We start from the raw sequence: 16,821 nt of genomic DNA on the forward strand, positions 1-16,821 counted from the left end.
AGAAATACATCTGCAAGTGGAACAACTCCTACAGAACACCTACTGAACTCTGGCAGAAGACCTAAGACCTCCCAAAAGGCAAGAAACTCCCCACGTACCTGGGTAGGCCACAACAAAAAAGAAAAAAACAGAGACAAAACAATAGGGACGGGAGCCGCAACAGTGGGAGGGAGCTGTGAAGGTGGAAAGGTTTCCACACACTAGGAAGCCAAGTCGCAGGCAAAGACTGCACGTGGCGGAGGGGGGAAGCTTCGGAGCCATGGAGGAGAGCGCAGCAACAGGGCTGCAGAGGGCAAAGCGGAGAGATTCCCACACAGATGATCAGTGCCGACCAGCACTTACCAGCCCGAGACGCTTCTCTGTTCACCCGCCAGGACAGGCAGGGGCTGGGAGCTGAGGCTCCGGCTTCGGAGGACAGATCCCAGGGACAGGACTAGGATTGGCTGCGTGAACACAGCCAGAAGGGGGCTAGTGTGCCACAGCTAGCCGGGATGGAGTCCGGGAAAAAGTCTGGAGCTGCCGAAGACGCAAGAGACTTTTTCTTGCCTCTTGGTTTCCTGGCGCGTGAGGAGAGGGGATTAAGAGCGAGACGCTCAGGCTGCTTCTGCAGCCACCAAGAAGCCTGTATGCTAGCACAAGTCACTATCCACACCGCCCTTCCCAGGAGCATGTGCAGCCCGCCACTGCCAGGGTCCCGAGATGCACGGAAAACGTCCCCAGGAGAACACACAGCGCACCTCAGGCTGATGCTACGTCACGCCGACCTCTGCCGCCGCAGGTCTGCCCCGCATCCACACCCCTCCCTCCCCCTGGCCTAAGTAAGCCAGACCCCTGAATTAGCTGCTCCTTTAACCCCGTCCTGTCTAAGTAAGAACAGACTCCCTCAGGCAACCTACACACAGAGGCAGGGCCAAATCCAAAGCTGACCCGAGGAGCTGTGTGAACAAAGAAGAGAAAGGGAAATTTCTCCCAGCAGCCGCAGGAGCAACGGATTAAATGTTCACAACCAACTTGATATACCCTGCATCTGTGGAATACCTGGATAGACAACGAATCATCCCAAATTGAGGAGGTGGACTTTGGGATCAACGATATATATTTTTTTCTCCCTTTTTCCCTTTTTGTCAGTGTGTATGTGTACGCTTCTGTGTGTGACTTTGTCTGTATAGCTTTGCTTTTACCATTTGTCCTACGGTTCTGTCTGTCCGTTTTTGGGGGTTTTTTTTAGTATACTTTACAGTGTTTGTTATCATTGGTGAACTTCTTTTTTTGTTTGGATCTTCTTTTCTTTCTTTCTTTCTTTTCAATTACTTTAAAAGAATTTTTAAATAACTATATTTTGTTTTTTAATGACATTTTTATTTTATTATATTTTAGTTTATCTTTTTCTTTCTTTCCTTCTTTTTTCCTCCCTTTTATTCTGAGCCATATGGATAACAGGCTCTTGGTGATCCAGCCAGGGGTCAGGGCTGTGCCTCTGAGGTGAGACACCCAAGTTCCGGAGATTGGTCCACAAGAGACCTCCCAGCTCCACATAATATCAAACGGCGAAAATCTCCCAGAGATCTCCATCTCAACGCCAAGACCCAGCTCCACTCAACGAACAGCAAGCTACAGTGCTTGATGCCCTAGGTCAAACAACTAGAAAGACAGGAACACAACCCCACCCAGTAGCAGAGAGGCTGCCTAAAATCATAATAAGGTCACAGACACCCCAAAACACACCAGCAGATGTGGACCTGCCACAGAAAGACAATATCCAGTGTCATCCACCAGAACACAGGCACTACTCCCCTCCACCAGGAAGCCTACACAACCCACTGAACCAACCTTAGCCACTGGGGGCACACAACAAAAAAAACGGGAACTACGAACCTGCAGCCTGCGAAACGGAGACCCCAAACAGACTAAGTTAAGCAAAATGAGAAGACAGAGAAACACACAGCAGATGAAGGAGCAAGGCAAAAACCCATCAGACCAAACAAAGGAAGAGGAAATAGGCAGTCGACCTGAAAAAGAATTCAGAATAGTGATAGTAAATATGATCCAAAATCTTGAAAACAGAATGGAGAAAATATAAGAAACCTTTAACAAGGACCTAGATGAACTAAACGGCAAACAAACAATCATGAACAACACTATAAATGAAATTTAAAATTCTCTGGAAGGAATCAATAGCAGAATAACTGAGGAAGAAGAAAACATAAGTGACCTGGAAAATAAAATCGTGGAAATAACTACTGCAGAGCAGAATAAAGAAAAAAGAATGAAAAGAATTGAGGAGAGTCTCAGAGAGCTCTGGGACAATATTAAACTTACCAACATTCGAATTACAGGGGTCCCAGAAGAAGAAGAGAAAAAGAAAGGGACTGAGAAAACATTTGAAGAGATTAGAGTTTAAAACTTCCCTAATATGGGAAAGGAAATAGTTAATCAACTCCAGGAGGCACACAGACTGCCATACAGGAAAAATCCAGGGAGAAACACACCAAGACACGTATGAATCAAACTATCAAAAATTAAATACAAAGAAAAAATATTAAAAGCAGCAAGGGAAAAACAACAAATAACACACAAGGGAATCCCCATAAGGTTATTAACAGCTGATCTTTCAGCAGAAACTCTGCAATCCAGAAGGGAGGGGTAGGACATATTTAAAGTGATGAAAGGGGAAAACCTACAACCCAAGATTACTCTACCCAGCAAGGATCTCATTCAGATTTGATGAAGAAACTAAAACCTTTAGAGACAAGCAGAAGCAAAGAGAATTCAGCACCACCAAACCAGCTATACAACAAATGCTAAAGGAACATCTCTAGGCAGGAAACACAAGAGAAGGAAAAGACCTACAATAACAAACCCAAAACAATTAAGAAAATGGTAACAGGAACATACTTATCGATAATTACCTTAAATGTAAATGGATTAAATGCTCCAACCAAAAGACACAGACTTGCTGAATAGATACAAAAACAACACCAATATATATGCTGTCTACAAGAGACCCACTTCAGACCTAGGGACACATAAAGACTGAAAGTGAGGGGATGGAAAAAGATATTCCATGCAAATGGAAACCAAAAGAAAGCTGGAGTAGCAATTCTCATATCAGACAAAACAGACTTTAAAACAAAGCTATTACAAGAGACAAAGAAGGACACTACATAATGATCAAGGGAACAATCCAAGAAGAAGATATAACAATTGTAAATATTTATGCACCCAACACAGGAGCACCTTGATACATAAGGCAAATACTAACAGCCATAAAACAGGAAATCAACAGTAACACCATCATAGTAGCAGACATTAACACCCCACTTTCACCCATGGACAGATCATCCAAAATGAAAATCAATAAGGAAACACAAGCTTTAAATGATACATTAAACAAGATGGACTTAATTGATATTTATAGGACATTCCATCGGAAAACAACAGAATACACTTTCTTCTCAAGTGCTCATGGAACATTCTCCAGGATAGATCATATCCTGGGTCACAAATGAAGCCTTGGTAAATTTAAGAAAATTGAAATCGTATCAAGTATCTTTTCTGACCACAACACTATGAGACTAGATATCAATTAGAGGAAAAAATCTGTAAAAAATACAAACACATGGAGGCTAAACAATATACTACTTAATAACCAAGGGAACACTGAGGAAATCAAGAAATACCTAGAAGCAAATGACAATGAAAACACAATGACACAAAACCTATGGGATGCAACAAAAGCAGTTCTAAGAGAGAAGTTTATAGCAATACAATCCTACCTTAAGAAACAAGAAACATCTCAAATAAACAACCTAACCTTACACCTAAAGCAATTAGAGAAAGGAGAACAAAAACACCCCAAAGTTAGCAGAAGGAAAGAAATCATAAAGATCACATCAGAAATAAATGAAAAAGAAATGAAGTAAACGATAGCAGAGATCAATAAAACTAAAAGCTGGTTCTTTGAGAAGATAAACAAAATTGATAAACCATTAGCCAGACTCATCAAGAAAAAAAGGAAGAAGACTCAAATCAATAGAATTAGAAATGAAAAAGGAGAAGTAACAACTGACCCTGCAGAAATACAAAGGATCATGAGAGATTACCACAAGCAACTATATGCCAATAAAATGGACAACCTGCAAGAAATGGACAAATTCTTAGAAATACACAACCTTGAGTGACTGAACCAGGAAGAAATAGAAAATATGAACAGATCAATCACAAGCACTGAAATTTAAACTGTGATTAAAAATCTTCCAACAAACAAAAGCCCAGGACCAGATGGCTTCACAGACGAATTCTATCAAACATTTACAGAAAAGCTAACACCTAACTTTCTCAAACTCCTCCAAAATACAGCAGAGGGAGGAACACACCCAAACTCATTCTACGAGGCCACCATCACCCTGATACCAAAACCAGACAACGATGTCACAAAAAAAGAAAACTACAGGCCAATATCACTGATGAACATATATGCAAAAATATTCAATAAAATACAAGCAAACGGAATCCAACAGCACGTTTGAAGGATCATAATCAACTGGGTTTTATCCCAGGTATGCAAGGATTCTTCAGTATACGCAAATCAATCAATGTGATACACCATATTAACAAACTGAACTATAAAAACCATAAAACTGGAAAAGTGGACAGCTACATGTAAAAGAATGAAAGTAGAACACTCCCTAACACCATACACAAAAATACACTCAAAATGGATTAAAGACCTAAATGTAAGGCCAGACACTATCAAACTCTTAGAGGAAAAAATAGGCAGAACACTCTATGACATAAATCACAGCAAGATCCTTTTTGACCCACCTCCTAGAGAAATGGAAATAAAAACAAAAATAAACAAATGGGACCTAATGAAACTTAAAAGCTTTTGCACAGCAAAGGAAACCATAAACAAGACCAAAAGACAACCCTCAGAATGGGAGAAAATATGTGCAAATGAAGCAACTGACAAAGGATTAATCTCCAAAATTTACAAGCAGCTCATGCAGCTCAATATCAAAAAAACCAAACAACCCAATCCAAACATGGGCAGAAGACCTAAACAGACATTTCTCCAAAGATGATATACAGATTGAAAACAAACATATGAAAGAATGCTCAACATCATTAATCATTAGAGAAATGCAACTCAAAACTACAATGCAATATCATCTCACACTGGTCAGAATGGCCATCATCAAAATATCTACAAACAATAAAGGCTGCAGAGGGTGTGGAGAAAAGGGAACCCTCTTGCACTGTTGGTGGGAATGTAAGTTGTTGATACAGCCACTATGGAGAACAGTATGGATGTTCCTTAAAAAACTAAAAATGGAAATACCATACGACCCAGCAATCCCACTACTGGGCATATACCCTGAGTAAGAAAACTATAATTCAAAAAGAGGCATGTACCACAATGTTCACTGAAGCTCTAATTACAAGACTCAGGACATGGAAGCAACCTAAGTGTCCATCAACAGATGAATGGATAAAGAAGATGTGGCACATATATACAATGGACTATTACTCAGCCATAAAAAGAAACGAAATTGAGTTATTTGTAGTGAGGATGGACCTAGAATCTGTCATACAGAGTGAAGTAAGTCAGAAAGAGAAAAACAAATACCGTATGCTAACACATATATATGGAATCAAAAAAAAATGTTCATGAAGAACCTAGGGGCAAGATCGAATAAACACGAAGACCTACTAGAGAATGGACTTGAGGACACGGGGAGGAGGAAGGGTAAGCTGGGACAAAGTGAGAGAGTGGTAGTGTATATATGGACATATATACACTACCAAATGTAAAATAGATAGCTAGTGGGAAGCAGTCGCATAGCACAGGGAGATCAGCTCGGCGCTTTGTGACCAGCTAAAGGGTGGGATAGGGAGAGTGGGAGGGAGGGAGACACAAGGGGAAAGAGATATGGCGATATATGTATATGTATAACTGTTTCATTTTGTTATAAAGCAGAAACTAACACACCATTGTAAAGCAATTATACTCCAATAAAAATGTTTAAAAAATTTAAAAGAAAAAGAAAGAGAAAAAGATACTACTATGTATAAAATAAGCTACAAGGATGTACTGTGTAACACAGGAATATAGCCAATATTTTATAATAACTGTAACTGGAGTATAACCTTAAAAATTGTCAATCATATTGTACACATGTAACATAATACTGTACATCAAGTATATGTCAATAAAAAATTATATAAAGCACTCAGGTTTTTTTCTCACGTGAACTGCTATCAAGCCAAATGTACCAGTGACACAGTGTATTACACAGGGAGTTGGTTTCTTAAATATTGAAATCTTATAGGCTTGAGAAGTTTAAGTAACAGCCCAAGGTCATACAGCAAGTTCGTGTAATAGCTGAGATATAAGACCAAGACCTGCTGGACTTCATATCAGTTTTTTATAGTAATTGCATTAAAGTAGCCCACAAAGGATATTAACATTACAAGGCAAGACAAAATTACCACAAGGGGTTCTCTTTTTAAATAGTCAACCTACGTTGTAGGGTAGGGAGCGTTAGACTAAAAGTCAGAAAATCTTGGTTCTGGTCTTAGATCTTCAACTAACTCACACCTTCTCTCTGAACCTCAGTTTCATCATTTAAAAAATAAGAAGGAATTAAACAAAACCTAAATAAATGGGTAGATATCTCATATTCATGGATCAGAATACTTAACATTATTAAGATAGCAATACTCCTCAAACTGATCCAGATTGAACGCTATTCCTATCAGGATCCCAGCTGATTTGTTGCAATTATTGACAGGCATATCCTAAAATTCATATGGGAATGCAAGAGACCCAGAAGAGCTGAATAACCTTGAAAAATAACAAAGCTAGAAACTCACACTTCCTGATTTCAAAACTGACTACATAGCTACTGTAATCAAGACAGTGTGGCACTGGTAAAAGGACAAACATATAGATCATTGGAAGAGAATCAAGAGTCCAGAAATAAACCCTCACATTTAGGATCAATTAATGTTTTTTTTAAACACAAAGTCTTTTATTGAGAAGCTGCACAAATTAACTCCAAATTACTGCCACAGAGAAGAGGAGGCTTCAAGGCACAAAACTTGTTGCTGCACTCCATCTTACTTTATTGTAGTGTCTTCACTCAAGTACTAGAAGCTAAAAGCCATCCCTTTTACAGTATCACATCTTTTCATCTCTGCTCTTGCCCCCTGTAGTTTCATTAAAAGACAATGAACGTTTTAAGGTAGTCAAATGGAAAATATAAAATTGCACCATTTTAACAAAGCTTAAAGTATTTCCATTCTAAAGCATGAGAAGAATTCAAAATAACACACTTGGTATTTTATTACACTCCATTCCCTGTGTCATTTCCTCATCAAAAGGCTCTTGGTTGGAACAGCCTTTGGAATCGGAAAGGCGGTGCAATCCCAGACTGATAAATAGAGGTAAAATTTTTAAAAACAGTGGCCAAATTAGATCAATTTGATTTGTTCTCTAGATCATTAAACTTGATTTTTAGTTTCAAAGATAACATTATTGTAACTCTCTATTCCTCCTATGTTTAGTTGACACAGATCTAAAAATTATAGCCTTTTTGGGGGCTTTTTCTTTTTAACTTCTTTATTGGAGCATAATTGCTTTACAATGGTGTGTTACTTTCTGCTTTATAACAAAATGATTCAGCTATACATATATATTCCCATATCTCGTCCCTCTTGCGCTTCCCTCCCACCCTCCCTATCCCACCCCTCTAGGTGATCACAAAGCACCGAGCTGATCTCCCTGTGCCATGTAGCTGCTTCTCACTAGCTATTTTACATTTTGTACTGTATATATGTCCGTGCCACTCTCTCACTTCCTCCCAGCTTACCGTTTCCCCTCCCTGTGTCCTAAGTCCATTCCCTATGTCTGCATCTTTATTCTTGCCCTGGCCCTAGGTTCTTCAGTCCTCTTTTTTTTTTTTAGATTCCATATATATGTGTAAGCATACAGTATTTGTTTTTCTCTTTCTGACTTACTTCACTCTGTATGACACACTCTACGTCCATCCACCTCACTACAAATAACTCAGTTTTCTTTCTTTTTATGGCTAAATAATATTCCACTGTATATATCTGGCTGAATAATATTCCACTGTATATATCTGCCACATCTTCTTTATCCATTCATCTGTTGACTGACACTTAGGTTGCTTCAATGTCCTGGCTATTGTAAATAGAGCTGCAATGAACACTGTGGTACATGACATTTTCTGAATTATGATTTTCTCAGGGTATATGCCCAGTAGTGGGATTGCACGGTTGTAGTTTTAAGGAACCTCCATACTGTCCTCCATAGTGGCTGTTATCAATTTACATTCCCACCAACAGTGCAAGAGGGTTCCCTTTTCTCCACACCCTGTCCAGCATCTACTGTCTCTAGATTTTTTGATGCTGGTATTCTGAGTGGTGTGAGGCAATACCTCAGTGTAGGTTTGATTTGCATTTCTCTAATGATTAGTGATGTTCAGCATCCTTTCATGTGTCTGATGGAAATCTGTATATCTTCTTTGCAAAAATGTCTATTTACGTCTTCTGCTCATTTTTGGATTGGGTTGTTTGTTTTTTTGATATTGAGCTGCATGAGCTGCTTGTAAATTTTGGAGATTAATCCTTTCTCAGTTGCTTTGCTTGCAAATATTTTCTCCCATTCTGAGAGTTGTCTTTTGGTCTTGTTTATGGTTTCCTTTGCTGTGCAAAAGCTTTTAACTTTCATTAGGTACCCTTTGTTTATTTTTGTTTTTATTTCCATTTCTCAAGGAGGTGGGCCAAAAAGGATCTTGCTGTGACTTATGTCAGAGTGTTCTGCCTATGTTTTCCTCTAAGAGTTTGATAGTGCCTGGCCTTACATTTAGGTCTTTGATCCATTTTGAGCTGATTTTTGTGCGTGGTGTTGGGGAGTATTCTAATTTCATTCCTTTATATGTAGCTGTCCAGTTTTTCGAGCACCACATATTGAAGAGGCTGTCTTTTCTCCATTGTATATTCTTGCCTCCTTTATCAAAAATAAGGTGACCATATGTGCGTGGGTTTATCTCTGGGCTTTCTATCCTGTTCCATTGATCTATATTTCTGCTTGTGTGCCAGTACCATACTGTCTTGATTACTGTAGCTTTGTACTATAGTCTGAAGACCGGGAGCCTGATTCCTACAACTCTGTTTTTCTTTCTTAAGACTGCTTTGGCTAATCGGAGTCTTTTGTGTTTCCCTACAAATTGTGAAATTTTTTGTTCCAGTCCTGTGATAAATACCATTGGGAAGTTAAGAGGGATTGCATTGAATCTGTAGATTGCTTAGGGTAGTACAGTCATTTTCACAATGTTGATTCTTCCAATCCAAGAACGTAATATAGCTCTCCATCTGGTTGTATCATCTTTAATTTTTTTCATTAGTGTCTTAACAGTTTTCTACATACATGTCTTTTGTCTCCTTAGGTAGGTTTACTCTTAGCTATTTTATTCTATTTGTTGCAGTGGTAAATGAGGGTGTTTCCTTAATCTCTATTTCAGATTTTTCTTCCTCAGTGTATAGGAATGCAAGAGATTTCTGTACATTAATTTTGTATCCTGCTACTTTACCAAATTCACTGATTAGCTCTAGTAGTTTTCTGGAAGCATCTTTTGGATTCTCTTTGCATAGTATCATGTCATCTGCAAACAGTGACAGCTTGACTTCTCTTCCGATTTGGATTCATTTTCATTCTTTTTCTTCTCTGAGTGCTGTGGCTAAGACTTCCAAAACTATTTTGAGTTACAGTGGCGAGAGTGGCCAACCTTGTCTTCTTCCTGATCTTAGTGGAAATCGTTTCAGTTTTTCACCACTGAGAACGACGTTGGCTGCGGGTTTGTCATATATGGCCTTTATTACGTTGAGGTAAGTTCCCACTATGCCTACTTTCTGGAGGGTTTTTATCATAAATGTGTGCTGAATTTTGTCAAAAGCTTTTTCTGCATCTATTGAGATGATCATATAGATTTTCTCCTTCCATTTGTTAATATGGTTTATCATATTGATTGATTTGCATATACTGAAGAATCCTTGCATTCCTGGGATAAACCCCACATGATCATGGTGTATGATCCTTTTAATGTGCTGTTGGATTCTGTTTGCTAGTATTTTGTTAACGATTTTTGCATCTATGTTCATCAGTGATATTGGCCTGCAGTTTTCTTTCTTTGTGATGTCTTTGTCTGGTTTTGGTATCAGGGTGATGGCGGACTCATAGAATGAGTTTGGGAGTGTCGTTCCCTATGCTATATTTTGGAAGAGTTTGAGAAGGATAGGTGTTTGCCCTTCTCTAAGTTTTTGATAGAATTCGCCTGTCAGGCCATCTCGTCCTGGGCTTTTGTTTGTTTGAAGATTTTTAATCAGTCTCGATTACAGTGCTTGTGATTGCTCTGTTTACGTTTTCTATTTCTTCCTCGTTCAGTCTCAGAAGGTTGTGCTTTTCTAAGAATTTGTCCCTTTCTTGCAGATTGTCTATTTTACTGGCATATAGTTGCTTGTACTAATCTCTCATGATCCGTTGTACTTCTGGAGTGTCAGTTGTTACTTCTCCTTTTTCATTTCTAATTTTATTGAGTCTTCTCCCTTTTTTTCTTGAAGAGTCTGGCTAATGGTTTATCTATTTTGTTTATGTTCTCAAAGAACCAGCTTTTAGTTTCATTGATCTTTGCTGTTTCCTTCATTTCTTTTTCATTTATTTCTGATCTAATCTTTATGATTTCTTTCCATCTGTTACATTTGGGTGTTTTTTCTTCTTCTTTCTCTAACTGATTTACGTGAAAGGTTAGGTTGTTTGAGATGTTTCTTGTTTCTTAAGGTAGGATTGTATTGCAATAAACTTCCCTCTTAGAACTGCTTTTGCTGCATGCCATACGTTTTGGGCCATCCTGTTTTCATTGTCATTTGTTTCTAGGTATTTCTTGATTTCCACAGTGATCCCTTGGTTATTAAATAGTGTATTGTTTAGCCTCCATGTGTCTGTATTTTTTACAGATTTTTCCTTGTAACTGATACCTACTCTCATAGCACTGTGGTCGGAAAAGATACTTGATACAAGTTCAATTTTCTTAAATTTACCAAGGCTTGATTTCTGACCCAAGATACGATCTATCCTGGAGAATGTTCCATGAGTACTGGAGAAGAAACTGTATTCTGTTGTTTTTGGTTGGAATTTCCTATAAACATCAAATAAGTCGATCTTGTTTAATATATTTAAAGCTTGTGTTTCCTTATTTATTTTCATTTTCGATAATCTGTCCATTGGTGAAAGTGGGGTGTCAAAGTCCCCTACTAAGAGTGTGTTACTGTCGATTTCCCATTATATGGCTGTTAGCATATCCCTTATGTATTGAGATGCTCCTATTTTGGGTGCATACATATTTACAATTGTTATATCTTCTTCTTGGATTGATCCCTTGATCATTACACGGTGTCCTTCTTTGTTTCTTGTAATACTCTTTAAGTTTTCTTGTGTCTGATATGAGAATTGCTACTCCAGCTTTCCTCTGATTTCCCTTTGTATGGAATATCTTTTTCCATCCCCTCACTTTCTGTCTGTATGTGTCCCTAGGTCTGAAGTGACCCAGCATATATACGGGTCTTGCTTTTGTATCCATTCAGCCAGTCTATGTCTTTTGGTTGGAGCATTTAATCCATTTACATTTAAGGTAGTTATCAATATGTATGTTCCTATTTTCATTTTTAGTTGTCTTGGGTGTGTTACTGTAGGTCTTTTCCTTCTCTTGTATTTCCTACCTAGAGAATTTCCTTTAGCATATGTTATAAAGCTGTCTTAATGGTGCTGAATTCTCTTAGCTTTTGCTTGTCTGTAAAGGTTTTAATTTCTCCATCAAATCGGAATGCGATCCTTGCTGGCTAGAGTAATCTTGGCTGTAGGTCTTTCCCTTTCATCACTTTAAATATGTCCTGCCACTCCTTTCTGGCTTGCAGAGTTTCTGCTGAAACATCAGCTGTTAACCTTATGGGGATTCCCTTCCATGTTATTTGTTGTTTTTCCCTTGCTGCTTTTAATATTTTTTCTTTGTATTTAATTTTTGATAGTTTGATTAACATGTGCCTTGGCATGTTTCTCCTTGGATTTATTGTATATGGGATCCTCTGTGCTTTGTGGACTTGATTAACTATTTCCTTTCCCATATTAGGGAAGTTTTCAACTATAATCTCTTCGAATATTTTGTCAGTCCCTTTCTTTTTCTCTTCTTCTTCCGGGATACCTATTATTTGAATGTTGGTGCGTTTAATGTTGTCCCAGAGGTCTCTGAGACTCTCCTCAATTCTTTTCATTCTTTTTTCTTTATTCTGCTCTGCTGTAGTTATTTCCACTATTTTACCTTCCAGGTCACTTATCCATTCTTCTGCCTCAGTTATTCTCCTATTGATCCCTTCTAGAGAATTTTGAATTTCATTTATTGTGTTATTCATCATTGTTTACTCTTAGTTCTTCTAGGTCCTTGTTAAAGGTTTCTTATATCTTCTCCATTCTATTTCCAAGATTTTGGATCATCTTTACTGTTACTATTCTGAATTCTTCTTCAGGTAGACTGCCTATTTCCTCTTCATTTGTTTGGTCTCATGGGTTTTTGCCTTGCTCCTTCATCTGCTGTGTGTTTCTCTGTCTTCTCATTTTGCTTAACTTACTCTGTTTGGGGTCTCCTTTTCGCAAGCTGCAGGTTCATAGTTCCCGTTGTTTTTGTTGTCTGCCCCCAGTGGCTAAGGTTGGTTCAGTCGGTTCTGTAGGCTTCCTGGTGGAGCAGCCTGGTGTCTGTGTTCTGGTGGATGAGGCTGGATCTTGTCTTTCTGCTGGCCAGGACCGTGACCAGTGGTGTGTTTTGGGGTGTCTGTGACCTTATTATGATTTTAGGCAGCCTCTCTGCTAATGGGTGGGGTTGTGTTCCTGTCTTGCTAGTTGTTTGGCATAGGGTGTCCAGCACTGTAGCTTGCTGTTCGTTGAGTGGAGCTGGGTCTTATCGTCAAGATGGAGATATCCAGGAGAGCTATCGCTGTTTGATATTGCGTGGAGCCGGGAGGTCTCTGGTGGACCAATGTCCTGAACTTGGCTCTCCCACCTCAGAGGCACAGGCATGACACCCTGCCATAACACCAAGACCCTGTCAGCTACACGGCTCAGAAGCAAAGCAAGAAAAAAAGAAAGAAGAGAGCAACCAAACCAAAAAAATATCCACCAATGATAACAAGCACTAAAATCTCTACTAAAAAAAAAAAAGGACAAACAGAACCCTAGAACAAATGGTAAAAGCAAAGGTATATAGAAAAATATCACACAAAGAAGTGTACACATACACACTCACCAAAAGAGAAAAAGGAAAAAAGTATCTACCTATCTATCTATCTATATATATATATATAAGGAAAAGGAAGAGAACAACCAAATCAATAAACAAATCTACCAATGATAATAAACTCTAAATACTAAACTAAGATAAACATAAAACCAGATACAAATTAGATGCAGAAAGCAAACCACAAGTCTACAGTTGCTCCCAAAGTCCACCGCCTCAATTTTGGGATGATTCGTTGTCTATTCAGGTATTCCACAGATGCAGGGTACATTAAGTTGACTGTGGAGATTTAATCCGCTGCTCCTGAGGCTGCTGGGAGAAATTTCCCTTTCTCTTCTTTGTTCACACAGCTCCTGGGGTTCAGCTTTGGATTTGGACCCGCCTCTGCGTGTAGGTCACCTGAGCGTGTCTGTTCTGCACTGAGACAGGACGGGGTTAAAGTAGCAGCTGATTAGGGGGCTCTGGCTCACTCAGGCCGGGGGGAGGGAGGGTTATGGAATGTGGGGCAAGCCTAAGGCAGCAGAGACCACCAACATGACGTTGCAACAGCCTGAGACGTGCCGTGTCTTCTCCCAGGGAAGTTGTCCCTGGATCACAGGACCCAGGCAGTGGCAGGCTGCACGGGCTCCTGGAAATGGAGGTGTGGATAGTGACCTGTGCTTGCACACTGGCTTCTTGTTGGCTGCAGCAGCAGCCTTAGCGTTTCATGCCCGTCTCTGGTGCCCGCGCTGATAGCCGCAGCTCACACCCGTCTCTCGAGCTTGTTTAGGTGGTGCTCTGAATCCCCTCTCCTCGTGCACCCCAAAACAGTGGTCTCCTTCCTCTTAGGCAGTTCCAGACTTTTTCCTCCTGGCTAGCTGTGGCACACTAGCCCCCTTCAGGCTGTGTTCACACAGCCAACGCCGGTCCTCTCCCTGGGATCTGTCTTCCAAAGCCGGAGCCTCAGCTCCCAGCCCCCGCCCGTCCCAGCAGGTGAACAGACAAGCCTCTCAGGCTGGTGAGTGCTGGTCCGCACCAATCCTCTGTGTGGGAATCTCTCTGCTTTGCCCTCTGCACCTCTGTTGCTGCGCTGTCCTCCACGGCCCCAAACCTTCCCCCGACCACCTGCTGTCTCCACCAGGGAAGGGGCTTCCCAGTGTGTGGAAACTTTTCCTCCTTCACAGCTCATTCCCAGAGGTCCAGGTCCCATCCTTATTCTTTTGTCTCTGTTTTTTCTTTATTCTTCTGCCCTACCCAGGTACGTGGGGAGTTTCTTGCCTTTTGGGAAGTCTGAGGTCTTCTTCAGCATTCAGTAGGTGTTCTGTAGGAGTTGTTCCACATGTAGATGTATTTCTGATGTATGTGTGGGGAGGAAGGTGATCTCCACGTCTTACTCCTCTGCCATCCTGAAGTTCTCCTCTAGTAGCCTTCTTATTTAAGTATTATTTACTCAATGTGTTATTGGTTTTAGGGCATTCTATCTGAGCTTCAGGCTCCTCATTTGTAAAATCGGGATAACACCACCTCACAAACTCTCCACGCCACAAAGTCAAATAAGAGTTCCAGAGCCTCGCCAGAATCAATTTTTGACAAGAGTGCTAAGACCATTCAATGGGGAAAGAATAGTCTTTTCAATAAATGGTGCTGGGACAACTGGATAGCTATATGCAAAAGAATGCAGCTGGACTCCCACCTCATGCCATACTCAAAAATTAACTTGAAATGGATCAAAGACCTAAATGTAAGTGCTAAATCTATAAAACTCAAAGATATGCAGAAATTGGAGCCCTCAGAGACTAGTGGCAGTGTAAAATGGTACAGCCACAGTGGAAAACAGTCTGGCAGTTTCACAAAAGGTTAAACATAGAGTAATAATGTTATTCAGCAATTCTACTCCAAGGTATATATCCAAGAGAAATGTAAAAATGTACACACAAAAATATGTACATGAATGTTCACAGTAGAGTTATTCATAATAGCCCCAAACTGGAAACAATCCAAATGTTCATCAATAGATGAATGGATAAACAAAATCTGGTATATCCATACAGTATAACATTATTTAGTAATAAAAATATTGATACATGCTACAACATAGATGAACCTTGAAAACATGCTAAGTAAAACAAGCTAATCACAAAAGATCAAATATTGTATGATTTCATTTATATGAAATGCCCAGAACAGGTAAATCTATAAAGACAGAAAGTATATTAGTGGTTGCTAGTGCTGGGGTCAGGAGGAATAGGGAGTGACTGCTAATGGATAGGGGGTTTCTTTTGGGGTAATGAAAATGTTTTAAACTTAACACTGTGGTGAAGGTTGTACAATTCTATGAATATACTAAAACCATTGAATTGTACATTTAAAATGTGTTAATTTTATAGTATACAAATTATAAATATCTCAATGAAGATGTTAAGAAATAAAACTAAGATTACGCTAGATGATTCTTAAGGTCTCTTTCATTTCTAGAATTACATAATTTCAGAGAGTAAACTCATCACAGCTTACATTTTTTCAACTGAAAATGCACACCTAACTGCATGGTGACAAAAGAAGAAAACCCACAAGCCAAACTGAGGTAAAGTACAACTCTGAACACTGACACCAGCAGACTTTTAGAAAACATCAGCGAACAACCCAGAATAATTGCAAATGTGAAGGCTCTTTTTGGGCAAATATTTTAGGTAGACTGTGAATGTAAGATATCCACAGAGACAGGTATTTCAAGTAGAAGCCACTGCCACAAATAAATGATAGGTATTACATGCAGTGGTTGAAAATGATGATTAGTTATATAAGTCTTTTCAATCTCACCCACCCCGATAGGTACCAATCACCATTAGTAATGTCACCTTCAGATATAAAACAGAGATTAAAAAGGCCAAATATAATATCCTATAAAAGACCAATGACACCTGACTTTCTTCTAATAGGTTATATGTCATCACTTTTGCATTTACGTATATAAAATGCCCCACTGTGAGGCCCTACTGACTATGATACCTACTGACTCTGCCTGGTAAGAAAGCACTCTGAAAAGGTCACTCTCCGTAGCAGTCTTCTGCATAGTCACATGGACCTCAGTGGAGCAACTCTGCATTAATTTGACATATAACTTCTCCAGACCCTGGAAAATAAACCACAATACAATGTAATGATGAGAATAACCACAATTGTTACTAATAACTGCCACAGCTAAAAATCAATGGTAACTTACAGCCATGGCAGCTTGAAAAAATTCATCAGCGATCACAGCATTTCCACCATCCACCCATCCTTTTCCTGTTTTCATATTCAGCTGGAAGAAAGAAGTTAGAAAATAATTTTTAAAAACTCACACCTCTTCAAAACTGACTGAGGATTATATTGGAGAAAATATTTAATCCTCTGTTCATATTCAGTAGTGTAATCCACAGAAAACAAAAAACTAACAGCATTTATTAGACTTCTGTGCTCTGCTCAGAACTCC

At 39.4% G+C, this 16,821-nt stretch overlaps 1 protein-coding gene across 1 annotated transcript in view; it reads right to left on the reverse strand.

The window, feature by feature from the left end:
• Positions 1-16,821, reverse strand: part of TEX11 (testis expressed 11) — a gene marked incomplete at both ends in the record, with an annotated part of 320,506 nt that overhangs the window by 274,025 nt on the left and 29,660 nt on the right. The window contains 2 exons of the mRNA XM_082682068.1: positions 16,360-16,479; positions 16,570-16,650. Coding sequence (XP_082538194.1) covers positions 16,360-16,479; positions 16,570-16,650 — 201 coding nt within the window. The remainder of the gene's footprint in view (positions 1-16,359; positions 16,480-16,569; positions 16,651-16,821) is intronic.

Source organism: Grampus griseus, assembly GCF_964374135.1.
Source record: "Grampus griseus genome assembly, chromosome: X".
In the NCBI taxonomy this organism is placed as follows: Eukaryota; Metazoa; Chordata; class Mammalia; order Artiodactyla; family Delphinidae; genus Grampus; species Grampus griseus.